Raw genomic sequence first — 16,258 nt, 5'->3', positions numbered from 1 at the left:
TCCTAGTTAGGATGGTAGAGTAATTTAATTATTATGGACCATGTGCTTGCTTGAACTATCGGAATGATCTTTTGCAACTTATGTAGCTCTTACGGAGACTCAACTTGCTGTTTCAACCATCGGAATGATCCTTTGAAACAAATGTTGTTTGAACTATCGAAATGATTCATTCGAAAAAATGTAGTTCTTATCCTTTGAAAAGTTCACAATTCAAAAAACCAAAAAACATAAAGATTCATTTTCAAAAATCAAACGAAACAAGAATCAATTTGTGATTCAAAACCTCTACCAATGCCATGTTATCAAACTTATTCAAACCATCTAGTGAAACATATCTCATTTAAAAACCAAACAGGACTCCGTTTTCAAGTCCAAACTATATTTACTTCAACTTTTCCTAAACACACACTTGTGCACCGAATAACATAAAAACCATGCCTCCCTAACCAAGGAAGATTATTAATTGAAAAAAACGTTTTCACAACAAAGGCACGACCATGCATCTACTGAGTGTTCTACCGTTTACACGACTACTTTCACAGCCAAAGATGGATCACGCAGGCAGCACGCAACGAATAAAAAAATTCAATGAACAAGACAAGTGAAAATCTTAAAAAGACAGATAAAACAAACCCCTGTTTCCGAAATTCTACGCCTGGAACCGGCGCGTGACTAGCAACTGCTCTTTGGCAGTTTCCTTTTTTTGCACGACAAAATAACCCTTTCACTTTTCCGACTCCATTCCATCCTCTTCCTCGAAAGTTTCTCGCCGGCCGCAGTTCACCACCGCACACCTCCAGCCATGGACGACGGGAAACTAACAACACTCACCGAACACATCACTACCCACAGTACAACCGTGCTCGAGGTGGTGTACACCAACGACCCAAGGACCGTGGAGCGGATCATCAAAATGTACGAAGAATGGCTAAAGGAGGAGAAGAACAAGTTCGTCGGCCTCGACCTCGAGTACACACGTAAGAGCAGTTAGATACGACAAGGGATCGCCGTCGTCCAACTTGCCATGCGCGAGCATGTCCTTTTATACCACTACTGCAGATCCGAGCGCTCCCAGGCGTTAGTTGACTTCCTGCAACGGAAAGCGGTAACTTTCACTAGAGTCGACACCAGGAACGACAAGACCATGCTTGCCCGTGCATGCATCAAAATTCCAGACGAGCGCCACGTCGACATCCAGAGGCTATTCTGCATCAAGGGTGGTGGAGAAAGGGACTCCATGGCTGACCTTGCAGCGGCCATCATCGACCCCTCATACAAGAACATGAAGAAATCATTCCCAAAGGAGAAGCACCAGTTCTGGGAGTGGAAGCCACTTTCCCCGATACACCTTGAGTACGCGGCAAAGGACGGGTATGTTAGCTACGAGTTGTACCGTAGAATCCTAATCATCAAGAACGGGCTACGTCACCTCCACCAACAACCAATGAAAGAAAGACTCCGCCCACGTAAGAGCAATGACGAGGGATCTTCCAGCGGCTGGAAGCGCCGGAAGGGAAATAGTGGTTGGTAAATTGCGAGAAAATGGATCTCTACATTAAACTAGTAGGAACTACTATTATCATAATTTAGATTGTATGAACCTATGTTGTAAATATGTTTATTGTTGCTCAAAGATGTTGTGTGTATTGTATTACTATTTTACGTTTGAACTTTGAACACAGTGGTGTGCTCATGTACAAATGCGTACTACGTTTTGCATGTCTAAATGCAATTAGTAAGTTATGTCCCAGTACTGAGCAAGCATATATTGTATCCATGATTATAGAAGGAGAGATATCTCGCACGATATTGTATTATAATTTTCATACTCAACCTTTACAAGATGCATCGTGCATTTACAAGAATATGTGATGATATCGTTGTAAACTTTCAGTACAATGCTTATTAAACATTGGCGTGAACAATTCATAAATATTGCAGAAGATCATTCGGTACACAGTCACAAGCGACGAGAACTTTGTTACTTTAACCACATTGAAAAAAAATCCTTGCCTCCATTTCACATCAAACACCGCTCCGTCCATTTAGAACATCCTTTCTATTGCACACAGGTTCCTCTCCGTACACCAGTTCTGCACGATGCCACAAGACTACACTACTGTGTGCAACTGACCTATGTACAAGTGTGACTCACTAAGTGTCTACTCAATCCATGCCTGTGGTGCCACGCACCCGTGACCCTAGAGACTACACACATGTGTATCATTAATCGAGCCCCTCTAACCAGATATTCGGACCGATGCCTCTACTGCCGTACATCCGTGCCTCTAGAATCTTGACAGCAGCAAGAGGGTTCAAAACCGTGCCTCCACACAACCGTGCTTGTACTGACTGCACTTCCGTGCCTCTGTTTGCTGGATCAACGTGACTCACATGAAACCCACAGTAACTCTACGTGCTCCGCACGCGTGATCGCCAATGCAACTTTGGTGCTGCACAGACGCGTCTCTCAGTATACTCGTACCTCCACAACCGTGCTTGTACTGACTATAATTCCATGCCTCCGTTTTGCTCAATCCACGTGCCTCACATAAAACCAACAGTAACTCTACGTACTACACACACGTGCCTCTCGCATGAAACCCATAGTATCTTGCCCGTACAACTTTGGCGTTGCACACACGTACCTCTCAGTGTACCCGTGCCTCCTCACCACCGTGCCTGCACTGATTTTAATTCCGTGCCTTCATTTGCTTAATCCACGTGCCTCACATAAAAGAGATGCACAGTCGTGCCTCAGAGTAAACAACACACGTGCCTCCACTGTATTGATAACTATGACCCCAATTAAATAACATTTGTCCAAAAAATCATATTTAAAAGAGATGCACAGCCATACCTCTTCTACAAACATACAACAGCAATGAACACTTAGGTTCATATCGTTTCATGTATCTAGACAACATTAAACCATAGCATAGATTTTTAAACAAAATCCATTTATGTTCAAAGGCTATAACTAACATCACTGTGGCAGAAGATTGAAGATAACAACAAGCCTCACATCACGCTCTTTGAAAGTTATCAGCACCAAGTTGTTTACTTCAATAGACAATGCCTGGAGAAAATCACTGAAACCTTCCTGTTTGAACACCATTCTACTACCCAAGCCAATGAAGTAGGAGCAAGGAGTGCTCACATATATATCATCATCACCAGATTCCAAAGTAACTTCAAGGGTTAAAACGCCAGTCCTAGGAAAAGTCACAAACTCCTTCAAACTCCTCACAACAATACCAGGAATAACCTGACAGAAAACATCAAGCTATCAGAAATAGAACAGAAATTCAAAACTATAAATAGAAGAGATAATAAAAATAAATAAATAAACAGAAACAAAGAAAAAACAGTGGAAAAAAATTTGACCATATGATGACCATTAACATTCATGGAATCAATCCTGTGAACAAAAGGACAACAGGATATGTAGACATCATCAAAGAGTTGACACCTCATGAAATACATCTGCTGATAATTAAGAAAAACACCACGGGTGTAATAACAACTCCCAACAAGTTCCATCTCGGAGTCGCTCAAACCATCAAGAGCTACAAAATATAATTACACAGGCTCAAGGGAACAAAAAATCATCATGTGCAATAAAACAAGCTAAAAACTTCCTTAAAAATAAACCTTACCAGCAGACGGTAAAGGAGACAACGCATCTCCACGACCAACACGATAAAAATCAATACCAATCCATGTTCCATAATGTTCAAGCCTAATGGTCATTATATCACGAGGACGAACACCATAATCACTGACCAATCGTTCCCAGGAAGGACCATGGAATTTGCTCCTCAACTGACCATGACTAAACAGAACACCATACAAATAACCCTCATTGCACTGAAAAGCAAGATCAGTATCTTCGTCACCCCTCCTTATGGCTAAAGCCCTACACTCCTCGATGTAACGAGCAAGATGAACTCTAACACTGCACGGAACATACTGCACAACAAATCAAAACAAGGATCATAATCAAAACCTAAACAGCATGAGCAGCACCAAAAGAAATAAGCGTGTGTGCCAAAAATTGAACAATTATAAAATGATATTCTTACAACACGCCTCCAACAACGCCGATCCAGGACCACACTGAACCCATCTACAGAAGAATCAACAGAAGAACACGGGCCACCAGGCATACGGCAAAAAGGACAAGCCATAACTGCAAGGAACACAATGATTATCAAGAACTAATCCCACAAAACCCAGTTGAAACTTGACATCTGATAGTGTTGGTAGTCCCCACCCGTAACTACCCCATAAATCTCCATATCCCGGAAATATAATGGGAACAAAAAGAGAAACGAAAAAGGAAAACAGGGAACCCACGAAGGCAACCGGTTGGGAACGGCGATCACGCGAACGGGGAAGCGCAGTCGACGCTAAAGAAGGACCACCGTAAGAGCAGGCAACAAGCGCGGCGGCCGGGATAGGGACCGCCGTAACCACGCGACAAGAGCGGCGGCCGCGACGGGCGGAGACGACGGCAAAGAAAGAACAGTGCTCCACGACGGTTCGCCCACACCAGAGAGAAACAGATCTCAAAACAGATCAAAAGGTTTTATAAAACATTAAAAGTATAAGGACTAAAGTGAAAAAAAAACAGAAAGGGAAACCAGAAACCGAAAAACACGAGAAACGCCGTGCGCGCGTCAAGTGTCGCGCGCGGAGCGCCTCGGAAAAGTCTCCCGACCGCTCCGCGCGTGACACTTGGCGCGCGGAGAGCGCTCCCCGACTAATCGTTGCGAGGAGCGCTCCTCGATTAGTGATTTCGGGAATAGAGAGAGACGGCGCTCGGTAATGTGGGATGGGCCCGCAAGCCCACCTCGCACTCGAAGCCCGGGACGGCGGCAGCTTTGAAATACCTCCGCCTTGGCGGCTTGGCGCCCAACGTAACCGCCTCAACCAACAGCTTTCCTCGCCGGAGCCCCAAGAAACCAAGAACCCCTCGCCCTCCCTCCACCGCCGCCGCGCAGCAGCCCACCGCCTCTGATCTCCAGCGCCGGCGACGATGGACCGCTTCCAGGACGGGCACCACGTGCGGCTGCGGAGCCTAGTGCACCGCACCTACCTCCACGCGGCCGACGACGGGGAGAGCGTCACCCTCAGCCAGATCCACGGATCCCTGAACGCGGTGTGGGCGGTGCACATCTACAACGGCGGAGACGACGCTGCTGTCGGCTGCGACTACGGCGGCGGCCAGCGCCTGCTCCTCCACAGCGCCGCCTACGGCCGCTACCTCGCCGCCACGGCCACGCCGGCGAGGCTCGGCCACAGGGGCCTCCGCGCGGAGCTGCGCGACTACGACCAGCCGGGCGTGGAGGCCGTCATGTGGCAAGCCGTGGGGTCGGGCTTCGGGGACGACGTCGTCCTGCTCCGCAACGTCGGCGGCCGCTACCTCCGCGCCAACGGCAGGTACATCCGCTGGAACGCCGGCGTCAGCGTCGACAACAGCTTCAGCTCCATGATGTACTGGGTCGTCGAGCCCATCCCCGCCAGAGAGGACATGCCTGCCCTTCCTGCCCCGCCGCCGGTGAGTTTGCCATGACCGACCCGCTTCTTGATACCTCTTCTTCTTGAATTGCTTTCGGCGATTCAGCGAATTCTTCTTGAACCGTAGTTCAATTCTGTTTTAACTGCAGAATCCTCCATACGGATACCTCCTCGGGGTCATCTACCCGGAGCCGGAACGGCTGATCCGGTTCGTGCGGGCGCTCAACGACGGGCACTACCCCGAGGACCCCGAGGACGGAGGCTGGCAGCAGTTCTGGTTCAGGGGGAGGTCCGCGTTTCGCCTGAGGGACGACCTGGGGTTCCTCGTTGGCGCCGGCGTGTACTACCCGAACATCGCCATGTGCGTCCGAGCGGGCCGCCATGGGAGGCTGACCCCGCTCGTCGTCGACCTGCCCGACGGCGGCTACGGCGAGACCCTCGAGATTGTCGTCTTCCTGGCCGACACCCCTGGTGAGAGCCTCTCTCCTAATGGTGACAAGAACTGAAAACCGATGGTCTTTGATTGAATTTTCTCCAGATAGATGATGTTTTTGGGTTTAATTTAGTGGGGTGTTAGTCTACTTGTCTTACTGAAGCTGTTACAACCTGACAAACAGATTACTGAAATTGTTCTAGTCTGAAAAACAGTTAACTGGATCTGTTGAAGTCTGAAACTGTTAGTTGTCTGCAACTGTGGAAATCTTGTAGATAAGTAAAAGATGATCTGAAATTAACAGAGAAGATGGTGGTACCCGTTTTATTTAGCCCATTTTACTCACGAAATTCAGGTTCCAACAATACTACATAAATCTCGTTTCTGCACATAGTTGTATTCAGGTTTTGTACACGAGCTGCAATCTTGGTCTTGTTATTCTTTTTTTTATTTGCAAGACTTTGAGATTTAAATTGTTCAGAAATGTACTGTAGTTCTTGAATCTGTTTTTGCTGCATGAACATGATATTTGGGGTCTTGCTTCGTCGAGTGCTAACCTGACCGTGCTTGGAAAAAGGATATTATTATTCGTTTTGTTAGGAAACTGTTGTTGTCCTGTAGAAAGGTAAAAGTAGTAGGATGAAACTAGTTGCACATTTCTGTCCTTGATTCAGATAATTCAGTTGTTCCATTTTATAACATTTGCCGCTAGTAGAAATTATCTAAGCTAAAAAGCCAAATCAAGTTCAGTCATCCCATTTCACCTTTGCAGAGAAGAAGATACTAATTCTCTAACCTGTGAATACAATTCAGCTAGTATCTTAAAATAGTACATAAAATCTTTAGTTCCTTGCACATTATATTGTTTCAACTTTTTTTCCTTCTTGGTCTTGTTATTAATTGTTGTTCTGCTGCCTAATTGGCTCATAATTTCTGCTAATTCAGCCTACAATGATCTGCGACACCCGGATGTCCACGCAGAGTAGAGGAAGATCGGAGCGGGGGTCCTGAAAGTTCACATGTCCACAAGTTCCGCTGCCTGGACGACAACAGAACTGGGCGCCTACTTTTGCCTATAGATAGATAGATAGAGTTTCAGAAAACTCTCTGTTTCTTCTGCTAACTAAACTTGCTCCGTTCTGGTTTCAGAACTGCTGAGAGTGTTGCGTCCAATGACTGAACAATTTTGTAATTCTGAGATGTGATTTCTGGTGTGCTTCATAGACGAAGCATTTCACTGTAGGGGTTATTCCGTTATTGCAATGAGTCGACGATTCTGCGATATTTGTAGATCGATGGTCTTTGATTGAATTTTGTTCAGATTTTGGTGCAGATCGATGATGCTTTTTGGGTTTAATTTAGTGGGGTGTTAATCTACTTGTCTTACTGAAGCTGTTACAATCTGACAAACAGGTTACTGAAATTGTTCTAGTCTGAAAAACAGTTAGCTGAATCTGTTCAAGTCTGAAACTGTTAGGTGTTGGGAATTGTCTGAACTGCTGTAATCTTGTAGATAAGGAAAATATGATCTGCTATTTGGGGAATAAATCATTGTAGAACTTGAAACTCCACGTTGGTGGTGATATCCGTTTGATTTAGCCATGTTTACTCGCGTTGAATAACCTGTGAACAAAACTCAGGTTCCAACAATAAATAAATCTCGTTTCTGCACATGAGCTTTATTCAGGTTTCGTACATGAGCTGCAATGTTTGTCTTGTTATTCTTCTTATTTTCTGACCTGATCATGCTTGGAAAAAGGATATTATGATTTGTTTTGTTAGGACCTGAATTTGGGGAGCTGTCTCAAACTGTTGCTGTCCTGTAGAAAGATAAAAGTAGTAGGTGCCATGTAGATTTATCGGTCTGTGTATGCAAGGTAAAGGATGGCCTCAAGCTAGTTGCACATTTCCGTCCTTGATTCAGATAATTCAATTGGTCCATTTCATAACATCTGCCGCTCGTAGAAATTGTAGAAGCTAAAAGGCCAAATCAAGTTAGTCATCTCATTTCACCTTCGCAGAAAGCGCTTTTCATACAAAATGACGTTGCCAAACAACCTGCACTCCACTATCAGCGTAGTGCACATCAGCGTACTTTGCCAGGACACAGGAATAGTATGCAAAGCATTTTAGCTACAGATATGCTTGAGTCCCCGACTCCCTGTGAAATCTCTCAAATACCTTGTTCCAGATTGACATGGCTCTTTTGCAACAGGAGTTTTGGACCCCGTAAACAAAGGAGCATATCACCTGAGGTGAATGCCTAGTGCCAGATTGACTTTGCTCTGTCGAATGCCTTGTCACCTTCTGAGCCCGGCGGGACAGCATTGTACCATAGAATCTGGGTGATTAGGAGAAGGAAGTTTTTCTACCATCACCATGAAGGCAGTGCACAAGCAAGCAGAGCCCTGGGAATTCAACATTTGCAGGCTCATTACTTCAGTTTGCTGCTCGGCAACAGCATACACCTTCTCTGCTTCTCAAAACGAAAAAAAAAACACCAGACTAAAGGAGACTAAAGGAGGCACTAGCTGCAGGAGACTAAAGGAACGCAGAATAACATCACCGGTACATTGAGTACTCCAGGCAGCTCGAAATACGGTGTCATCAGCTTATGCAGAACCTTCCGTCTTGTAGACTTGTAGTTCCACCGCCAAAAGAGGCTTCCAAAAGATTCACCATAAACAGGGTTATCTCACATTGAATCAGTGGCGAGAAACCTCTCATGCACTGAGTAAGGATCGAGCTCGAAACAACCTCGAAGCTAGCCCCCTTTCCATTTGTCAGATGGAAGCAAGGAATCTGATGAGAGAACTTTAGGCACTCATCCTTAAGTATCATCTGCACAGCTCCCTCTCTTCTATATACTGCCTGTAATTAACCATCCACCTTCCTTAACAGCTGAACTTGTACGGACAAATCTAAAAAGAAAAGATTTTGATAAGAGAGTAAAGAATATATTATCCTATTCTTTCTTCCTTGAAATATTAAACAACAAACTTGCATTAACTAAGTGCCATAATCCCAATTGTAAGAATAATACTATAACAATAAAGGATTTTAACGGAACGCAAAGGGGAGAATAAAACAAATTCATAGGGGTGACATGATGCCATCAGGAGCTTACAGAGTTAACAAAAAAAATGGAAGGCCTAAATTATTGCAGATGATCAAGGATCATTTGTATTGAAAGATCACCCAAGTCTTTCACCTACAAATTTAACAGGTACAATGTCCATTTATTTTCTCCGGGCAATACTCTTCTTTTTACTTGTTAATTTGGACCACAATCTCCATTCTCCAAAACACACATGTGACAATTTCTTTGTCTAATTATATGTTACGTATTAAAATTTGACGGTAATATCAGTCTCCGAGAACAATATCCAGCCTTGTACAACATTGCTCGCGATAAGAATAATACAATTGTGCAGGTGCTCAGTTCACCCCCGCCAAATATTTCATTCAGGTGTGATTTGATTGGCCCCCGACTTATCTCATGGCATAATCTGTTATCCCGTCTGGATTCGATTAGCCTGACACAAGGCCGGGATGTGTTTCGCTGGAACCTTACTACATCAGGGTCTTTCACAGTAGACTCTATGTACCGTGCGCTCACGCATTCTGAGGTACCGGTGAGTAATAACAAGAAAATTTGGAAGGCGAAGAATCCACTAAAAGTTAAAATCTTCATGTGGTAGTTGTGCTAACCAAATACAACCTCGCATGGTGCAACTGGCCAAGGAGTAAAAAGTGTTGTTTCTGTACTCATGATGAGACAATCAAACACCTCTTTTTCCAATGCAAGTTTGCATGTTCTATGCGGTCAGTCATCCAAATAGCGTTGATCTGTATCCGCCCACAAGTGTTGCCAATATTTTTGGTCATTGGTTGGACGGAATTTCAAATAGGTTCAAAACACTAATAAGGGTGAGAGTATATGTCTTGCTATGGTCGCTTTGGCTATGTAGAAATGGTTTCGTTTTTAACGACAAAAATGTTTCTCCTCTGCAGGTTATTTTCCGTTGTACGCACTCGCTTCATACGTGGTCTGCACTACAACGAGCGGAGTACCAACCGTTGTTCAAGACGGTGTGTACGCGGTTGGAGCAGGTGGCTACGGAGGTTTGTACCCAACATGGGTGTCAACATAATCTCCGGATCGGTCCACCAATCGGCATATGCATAGTATCGGTCTATAGGATTCTAATATTGCCAATGTTTCAGTTGTTTTTCTTTCTTTTTGTCAGACTTCTGGTGTTTGGCTGTGTGTATTCTAGTTATGTAGAGGCCGGGTGTTCCTCATAAGGTTTTGTATCCGCTTGATGCTACTTTTTGAGATAATAAAAGTGCCCTTTATTGAAAAATAAAAATTTGATGGGAAAACAACAGTATGAAAGTACCTTCGGTAATGAATCTACCAATACAATTTTCATACAGATACAAATGGTTTTGTGTGTATTAGTGGTCAGAGATTTAGAAGTTTGACTGCACATTCCAAAGTGAGATCTATTGACAATAGAGGTAGTATCACGAATCGTGTCAAAAAAAGAGGTAGCATCACGAATAATAAAGTATTTTGTTGGCAAATAGTTAGGCATAAACGTTAAGGCACACTGAAGCTATCATTTAATAAATGACATCGGAATAAAAGAGCGGAACGAACCATGCCTTTAAGTAAGTGCAACTGATGATGTCATTATGTATTAGCCAGAGTATATTTTCGAACAAGCTGGTCATATAACGGAAGATGATTCTTAGAAACAAAGACCCCGAACCTGTAAGCAGATGAAAAAAAGATATATATATCAAAGGTGTAATAGTTTTATTGTCTGTTAGGTCCTGGACAGAATGAATTAATGAAGATTACAACACATGTAGTTTTACCCTTCAAGAAGTGCGAGTCGCCCTGGAGAAGAAAACAGTTTCGCTATTGCCTCAAGTGGGTCTTTGATGTGCATGGTTTTCAATTTTAAGGCCTTCATAAATCCAACAAACTCTCCGTACTCTGCAGTACTGAGCTTTTCTCGAGCCTAATAAAAATATCGGAAATTAAGGATTATTATCTCATACATGAGTGCAAAGATAAACATCCTAACAAGATAGCACTTGCTCGGCAAAGCGCAAGACAAAATCAAATTACAAAGAACAAGCACAAGCAGCATACCAGCTTCAAGAAGGCCGGTACAGTAGTAGATTCCTGGCCTCCGCATCTTTCTTGAATAGCCTCATTCTTTTCACATGCTTGTTCAATAGTACTTCTCCTTGATGGAGGTGTAGATTGTTCACCTTGGTATCCAGTTAGATCTCTTGACTCGACATTATGTTTTAACTGTGAAGAAACATTGTCTGCTATTTTAGCCTTTTTACGTCTCGCAGAAGTATGTTCCTTCAAATGTCCATGCATAGTCGCATTATCAGTCAAATCAACAACATAAGAATTCTGAGACAATTTGCGCCTTGAGGATACGATTTGTGAAGTAGAGGAACAGCCATGTTTCATAGGAAGGGTAGCGCAATTGGCAGAAGTGATGTGGGTAAACTTCATATCATTGTTTTTTCTGGTGGTTGCACCCAATGATACTGTAGCTTCCTGGTGCTCATTTACTGCCATGGCAGGCTAGCAAGAGATATAATACCATCAATAAATCAGAAGTACTAAACGGAATATTGAACATCGATGTGGATGGAAAGGATATAGACAATACCGAGTCAGATAGAATCTCCTGCAGCAGACATTTGTCTGCAAGCGGTGTAATGCTATCTGCATGTAACAACATTTTTGTAACAATTAACTGCTAAATAAGAAACATCAATAGAATAAGAGATTGGCACAAACAATGTTGCAGATCAGCACAAACACAATATATTAATTAAACACAACACTTCATAGCATATAAACCAGAACTGTAAGAAATGTCCTGTTGTCCATTTTCAATTTTCCGTTGTTGCACTGTACAATGTAGACCAACCTATAATCAACATTCAACCATTGGTTTAAATAGTTTTTTTAAGATTAGTGTTGTGCAGCTAGACTGTGTCACCATATTCTATGAATTATAAATAAAAGTGGGTTACAAAGATATTCTTGCAGTATCATTCAAAAAAAGTGCTGATTATATCAGTACCTTCTACAGCATAATGATTGTATTTGGTGCCAAAGTCCTGACCTTCCACTGATCTGCTTTCTGGAACAACAGAAGCAAAAGCCTCTTCATGTTAGGGGGAAGCGCGGCAGGATCAAGTTCAAGAGCTCCTTCTGGAATACCTTCTCTTTCAGTTCCCCTCACTGAATGATGAGGGACACAATGTGAAAACATGAGCGTGTGATCCTGAGGTATCACTAACGGAGTTGCTTCTTTCGATTGCTTAAATAAGCTAACAAAGCCTTCTATTTTTACAAGCAGCATGACAATGATGCTAGTGCTTGTCGTGAAATCAGAAACAACTTGAACAATTTCATACTCAAAATCTGTGTGCTTGTCAGCATCCGAACTCCAACCAATGTCCCATCCCTTGAAAAGGGCCCAAACTTCACCTTTCCTAGGATATATCTCATACAAGTTTCCTGTTTTTCTTTTCACACAGGAAATAATCTGGGAGAACATATTAGTTTCTTTAGCTGTGTCTGACGCTCCATGATTAAAACATCCACACGCAATAGGCAGTTCCCCACGTGACCATGTCACTTCTGCTTTATTTGTGGGATCAAATTCCAGCCAAACAAAGTGTACTTTAAACTTTGGGGTCATTTGTACCTTTGTAATCCGAGCATAAAATCTTGGCATAAAGCTTTGAGTATCATAGACAGCCCAGATCTGGTTGGGTCTAAACTGACTTACATCTCGAAGTTGGTCGAAGTTAAAAAAATCAGTACATAATACTTCTACTCCAGCATCATCAGATTCTTCATCAACATCCGTACCTTCTACAGCAGAGGGAGTGTAATGCTCCCCATTCTCTACCACTGGTGCCTTTGCAAAGATCCCTCCATTCATGCATGTACCATGCTGTCTCTCCCCAGCCCCTTTGGATTCCTTGTGAGATTTATTTCCTCCAGACGAACCAGCATATTTGGCATCAAACTCCGAGCCTCTTACTGACATGCTTTCTGAAACGAGACATGTGAGAGGCTGTTCCAAATTAACGGGAAGCGCTGCAGGATCAAGTTCAAGAGCTCCTTCCTGAATGCCTTTGCTTTCAGTTGCACCCATCAAACGGTAGGGGATATAATGTGAAAACCATATTGTGTCATCCTGAGGTATCAGGTATGGAGTAGCCACTTCAGACTGCATAAATAAGCTAACAAAGACTTTTATCTTGACAAGTGGCATCACAATGATGCTAGTGCCAGTTGTGAAATCAGAGAGGACCTGAACAACTTCATACTTGTAGTTCTTTTGGTTGTGAGCATCTGGACTCCAACCAATATCCCATCCCCTGAGAAGGGCCCAGACTTCACCTTTCCTAGGATATATTTCATAAGAGTTCCTTCTACCAGTGAATATCGCATGTACAGGATGAGAAAAAGGTTTCGTGTCGGTGTAAATCATAATACCATGGGTGGTGGAAACCCTATAGGTTCCACACCCAACCGTTCGATCTATTACCAATCTTTCCTCCATCTCTCCATCAGGACAAAGTTCAAGCCATTTTGCATGTACCTCATTATTCTCGAGATCAACTTTCTCTATGAAGGCATAGCAATTGGGAAACTTATCTATGTCACTGTAGAGAGCCCAGATCTGCCCAGGTTCGAACTTCTGAAGCAATCTAATTTCTGAAAATACTCCTGCACTTATCCACACCTCAGCAAACTGTTGATCTGGACCAAAAGGAACAGGTTGCTCAGTTAAAGCATGTGCTATAAAGGCCTTCGAGCAATTCTGGCAGTGGACAGCTCTCTTCAAAATTGAATGGTAATACTGATATTTGGTGCCACAAGTTGGACAGCTGGTCCAAAATGTCCGCGGCCTTGCAGAACTTGAGCCTGATAGCTGTTGTTGCTGACACTTATTATCAAGATTCATAGTAGTATGGAGTGAGATATACTACTTCCAGACAACAAAGAACAAGCAATAGACCAAAAAAGGTAGCTTGTCAATCTGCACCAAACAAACACAAAATTATAATTAAGAACTTTCAAGAGTACATTCTTAAACAGAAGAGCAGTGAGCGCTTCTTGCTACATAAGGGTGTGTACGCTGGTGCTATCTTAGCAATGCCATCTAGCCATCTTTACCAACATGAAAGACCATGAGCACTCAAAATGTAATGCATATGTTATATAATCTATTTAGGCTTCATCAGATAATTCATAGGCTAAACATGTGGCAGATCAGTTTCAAGAAATATGTGCTGAACTGATCAGAGAGCCCTCCCAGGTCCCAGCAGGGTTCAATTTCCCAGTTAGTCGCAACTTAGTTTTCCAGTGGATTCTGGTTAAACCTGTGTCTTCATCTTCTCTTTGTGTCTTTCTCAGTTTTTAAATACTCCCTGAAAAATTCTCCTTTGTGTTTTGAGGAGGAACCCTTTGACAGGCTGGCTACAATATTGATTTCAAGGTAATGTGCCACAAAAAAAAAGGACAATTAAAACTCCACAGTTGGTGGCGTGTACACTGCCTTCTAATGCACAACAACGCGCATTTAGATGTGTGCTCGAGAAGAAAAAAGGGACAACGACAACTGATAGCTTAGCAAGATGATAAAAACACTCTGTCCGCTACAAAAGAAAGGAAAAATAATAATTATGATCTTCATCAGTGACTTTAGCGAGTGTAATCCCTTAAGTACATCAGATTTCTCCCTACCTTATGTGCAAGTTTCGTTATACTTCAATTTTTTGCTCAATCATGTACTCCCTCTGTAAACTAATACATGATGTTTTAGGTCACTAAGCACTAAGCAGTGACCTAAAACATCATGCATTAGTTTACAGAGGGAGTATTACTTTAATGATGTAATGCCCATTTCTTGATTTTTTGTACTAGATAAAGGAAAGGGTCAAGTTATTAGTCTCTCTTAACTATCCGCTGAGTCTATTTTTTACTAACCATGTAATTTACATCCACAGCTATACCACTTCAAATAATCCCATTAACCTAAATACAGTACCATGTTTTTCACTGATACAGCATCCTATTAGGCGGCATGGTTGTCAGCTGTCGCCTTGGAACAGACACCACCCCAAACTCCCAAGTTCTTGTCGCAGTCCAGTTATCACCCCGGAACAACAAATCTGTGCAGTCCACTCATCAGTGACCTGTTCTTCAAGCTCCACTGCGAACGTCCCTTACAAAATCTAAAGCAACTAACTCACCTACATTCATTTTGTCTCTTATGCAGTAAGTCTGAATGTGGCTGTTTGTATTTCCCCTGTTTTTTGCTCAAAATTCCCCCCTTTCCCCCATAACAGAGAAAGGCTTTGTGGTACATCACAAGCCCAATTCCACACTGCAGAGGAGACCAAAAGAGATACCAATCCTCTGGTGCGCACGAATCCTGCTATAAAACCTCAAACCCTAACGGGAGTAGAAACCGAGCCCATGTCTAGGAATGAGCGTGACGGATCGACCCAAAATCAGCGCGTGAAAGCGAGCGGCTCAAGTCCCCCCAAACCCTAGCCGACCAAAAGGAGATCCTAGACCCGGTGGCCATGATTGAATCCGGATTTTGCCCCAATTTCATCAGCCAAGACGTACGGCATTAAATCGAACGCGAGCCTTTTGCTGCCTCAACGCATGCGGGAGGGGAGAAAATGCGAGTACCTCAACGCGAGCCTTGTAGGCGGCCAGGACGATGAGGGTCTCCGGCGAATGGCAGCAGGCGACGCCGACCCCGGCCGACGAGGAAGAGGAAGGGAAAGGGGCGAGTTTTTTTTTTCCTGAGCTGGAAAAGGGTGAGTTTCAGTGGCAGGCGGGGGTGAGGAGAGACGATGTGGAAGTACTGAAATGCCGGAGATGAACCAACGAAACGAAGGAAAACAAATTAGAGCATCTCCAGCGCTTCGCCCCGAGGATTTGAAAGAGCCCCGTCTGGGGTGAACCGGCGATAAATTTGGTGTGGGGCGGTAGGTTTTCCAGTCGCCGCCCCAAGGTCGCCCAGACGCTTTTTTTAAACCATACTTAGCCAAAATTCGGTCAAACACGATACAGAATTCGGCGAAATTTAGGCGTTCCATTTTTTTACATATTAAAAATATAATTTAAAAACAAAATAAAAAACAACGACTACTACGCCGCTGCCGCCCCGCCGCCGAAGAGCTTGTCAAAGGCACTGTAGTCGCTGCCGTCGTCGTCCT

The 16,258-nt window shown here is 43.5% G+C and overlaps 2 protein-coding genes across 4 annotated transcripts; one reads left to right on the top strand and one right to left on the bottom strand.

Moving 5' to 3' along the window:
* Positions 1–4,909: 4,909 nt before the first annotated feature.
* Positions 4,910–7,156, top strand: LOC123051353 (uncharacterized). The gene is made up of 3 exons (XM_044474217.1): positions 4,910–5,563; positions 5,673–5,994; positions 6,902–7,156. The coding sequence occupies exons 1-3, from the start codon at positions 5,042–5,044 to the stop codon at positions 6,940–6,942; spliced, it is 885 nt and encodes a 294-aa protein (XP_044330152.1). The 5' UTR covers positions 4,910–5,041; the 3' UTR covers positions 6,943–7,156.
* Positions 7,157–7,934: 778 nt separating this feature from the next.
* LOC123051352 (uncharacterized) lies at positions 7,935–15,940 on the bottom strand. Of its 3 annotated transcripts, none has more exons than XM_044474214.1 (7): positions 15,726–15,940; positions 12,127–14,061; positions 11,665–11,720; positions 11,124–11,576; positions 10,844–10,989; positions 10,623–10,734; positions 7,935–8,877 (listed from the first exon to the last, which is right to left on the bottom strand). In XM_044474214.1, the coding sequence occupies exons 2-4, from the start codon at positions 13,984–13,986 to the stop codon at positions 11,561–11,563; spliced, it is 1,932 nt and encodes a 643-aa protein (XP_044330149.1). In that variant the 5' UTR covers positions 13,987–14,061; positions 15,726–15,940; the 3' UTR covers positions 7,935–8,877; positions 10,623–10,734; positions 10,844–10,989; positions 11,124–11,560. The 3 variants fall into 3 exon arrangements, with proteins under 3 accessions (XP_044330149.1, XP_044330150.1, XP_044330151.1); XM_044474215.1 differs by having other exon boundaries at positions 7,935–8,827; XM_044474216.1 differs by having other exon boundaries at positions 12,085–14,061; positions 15,726–15,937.
* Positions 15,941–16,258: the final 318 nt, after the last annotated feature.

Source organism: Triticum aestivum, chromosome 2D (genome assembly GCF_018294505.1).
Source record: "Triticum aestivum cultivar Chinese Spring chromosome 2D, IWGSC CS RefSeq v2.1, whole genome shotgun sequence".
Lineage (NCBI taxonomy): Eukaryota > Viridiplantae > Streptophyta > Magnoliopsida > Poales > Poaceae > Triticum > Triticum aestivum.
The sequence above is the reverse complement of the archived record's forward strand: the minus strand, read 5'-3'. Positions and strand labels throughout refer to the sequence as shown.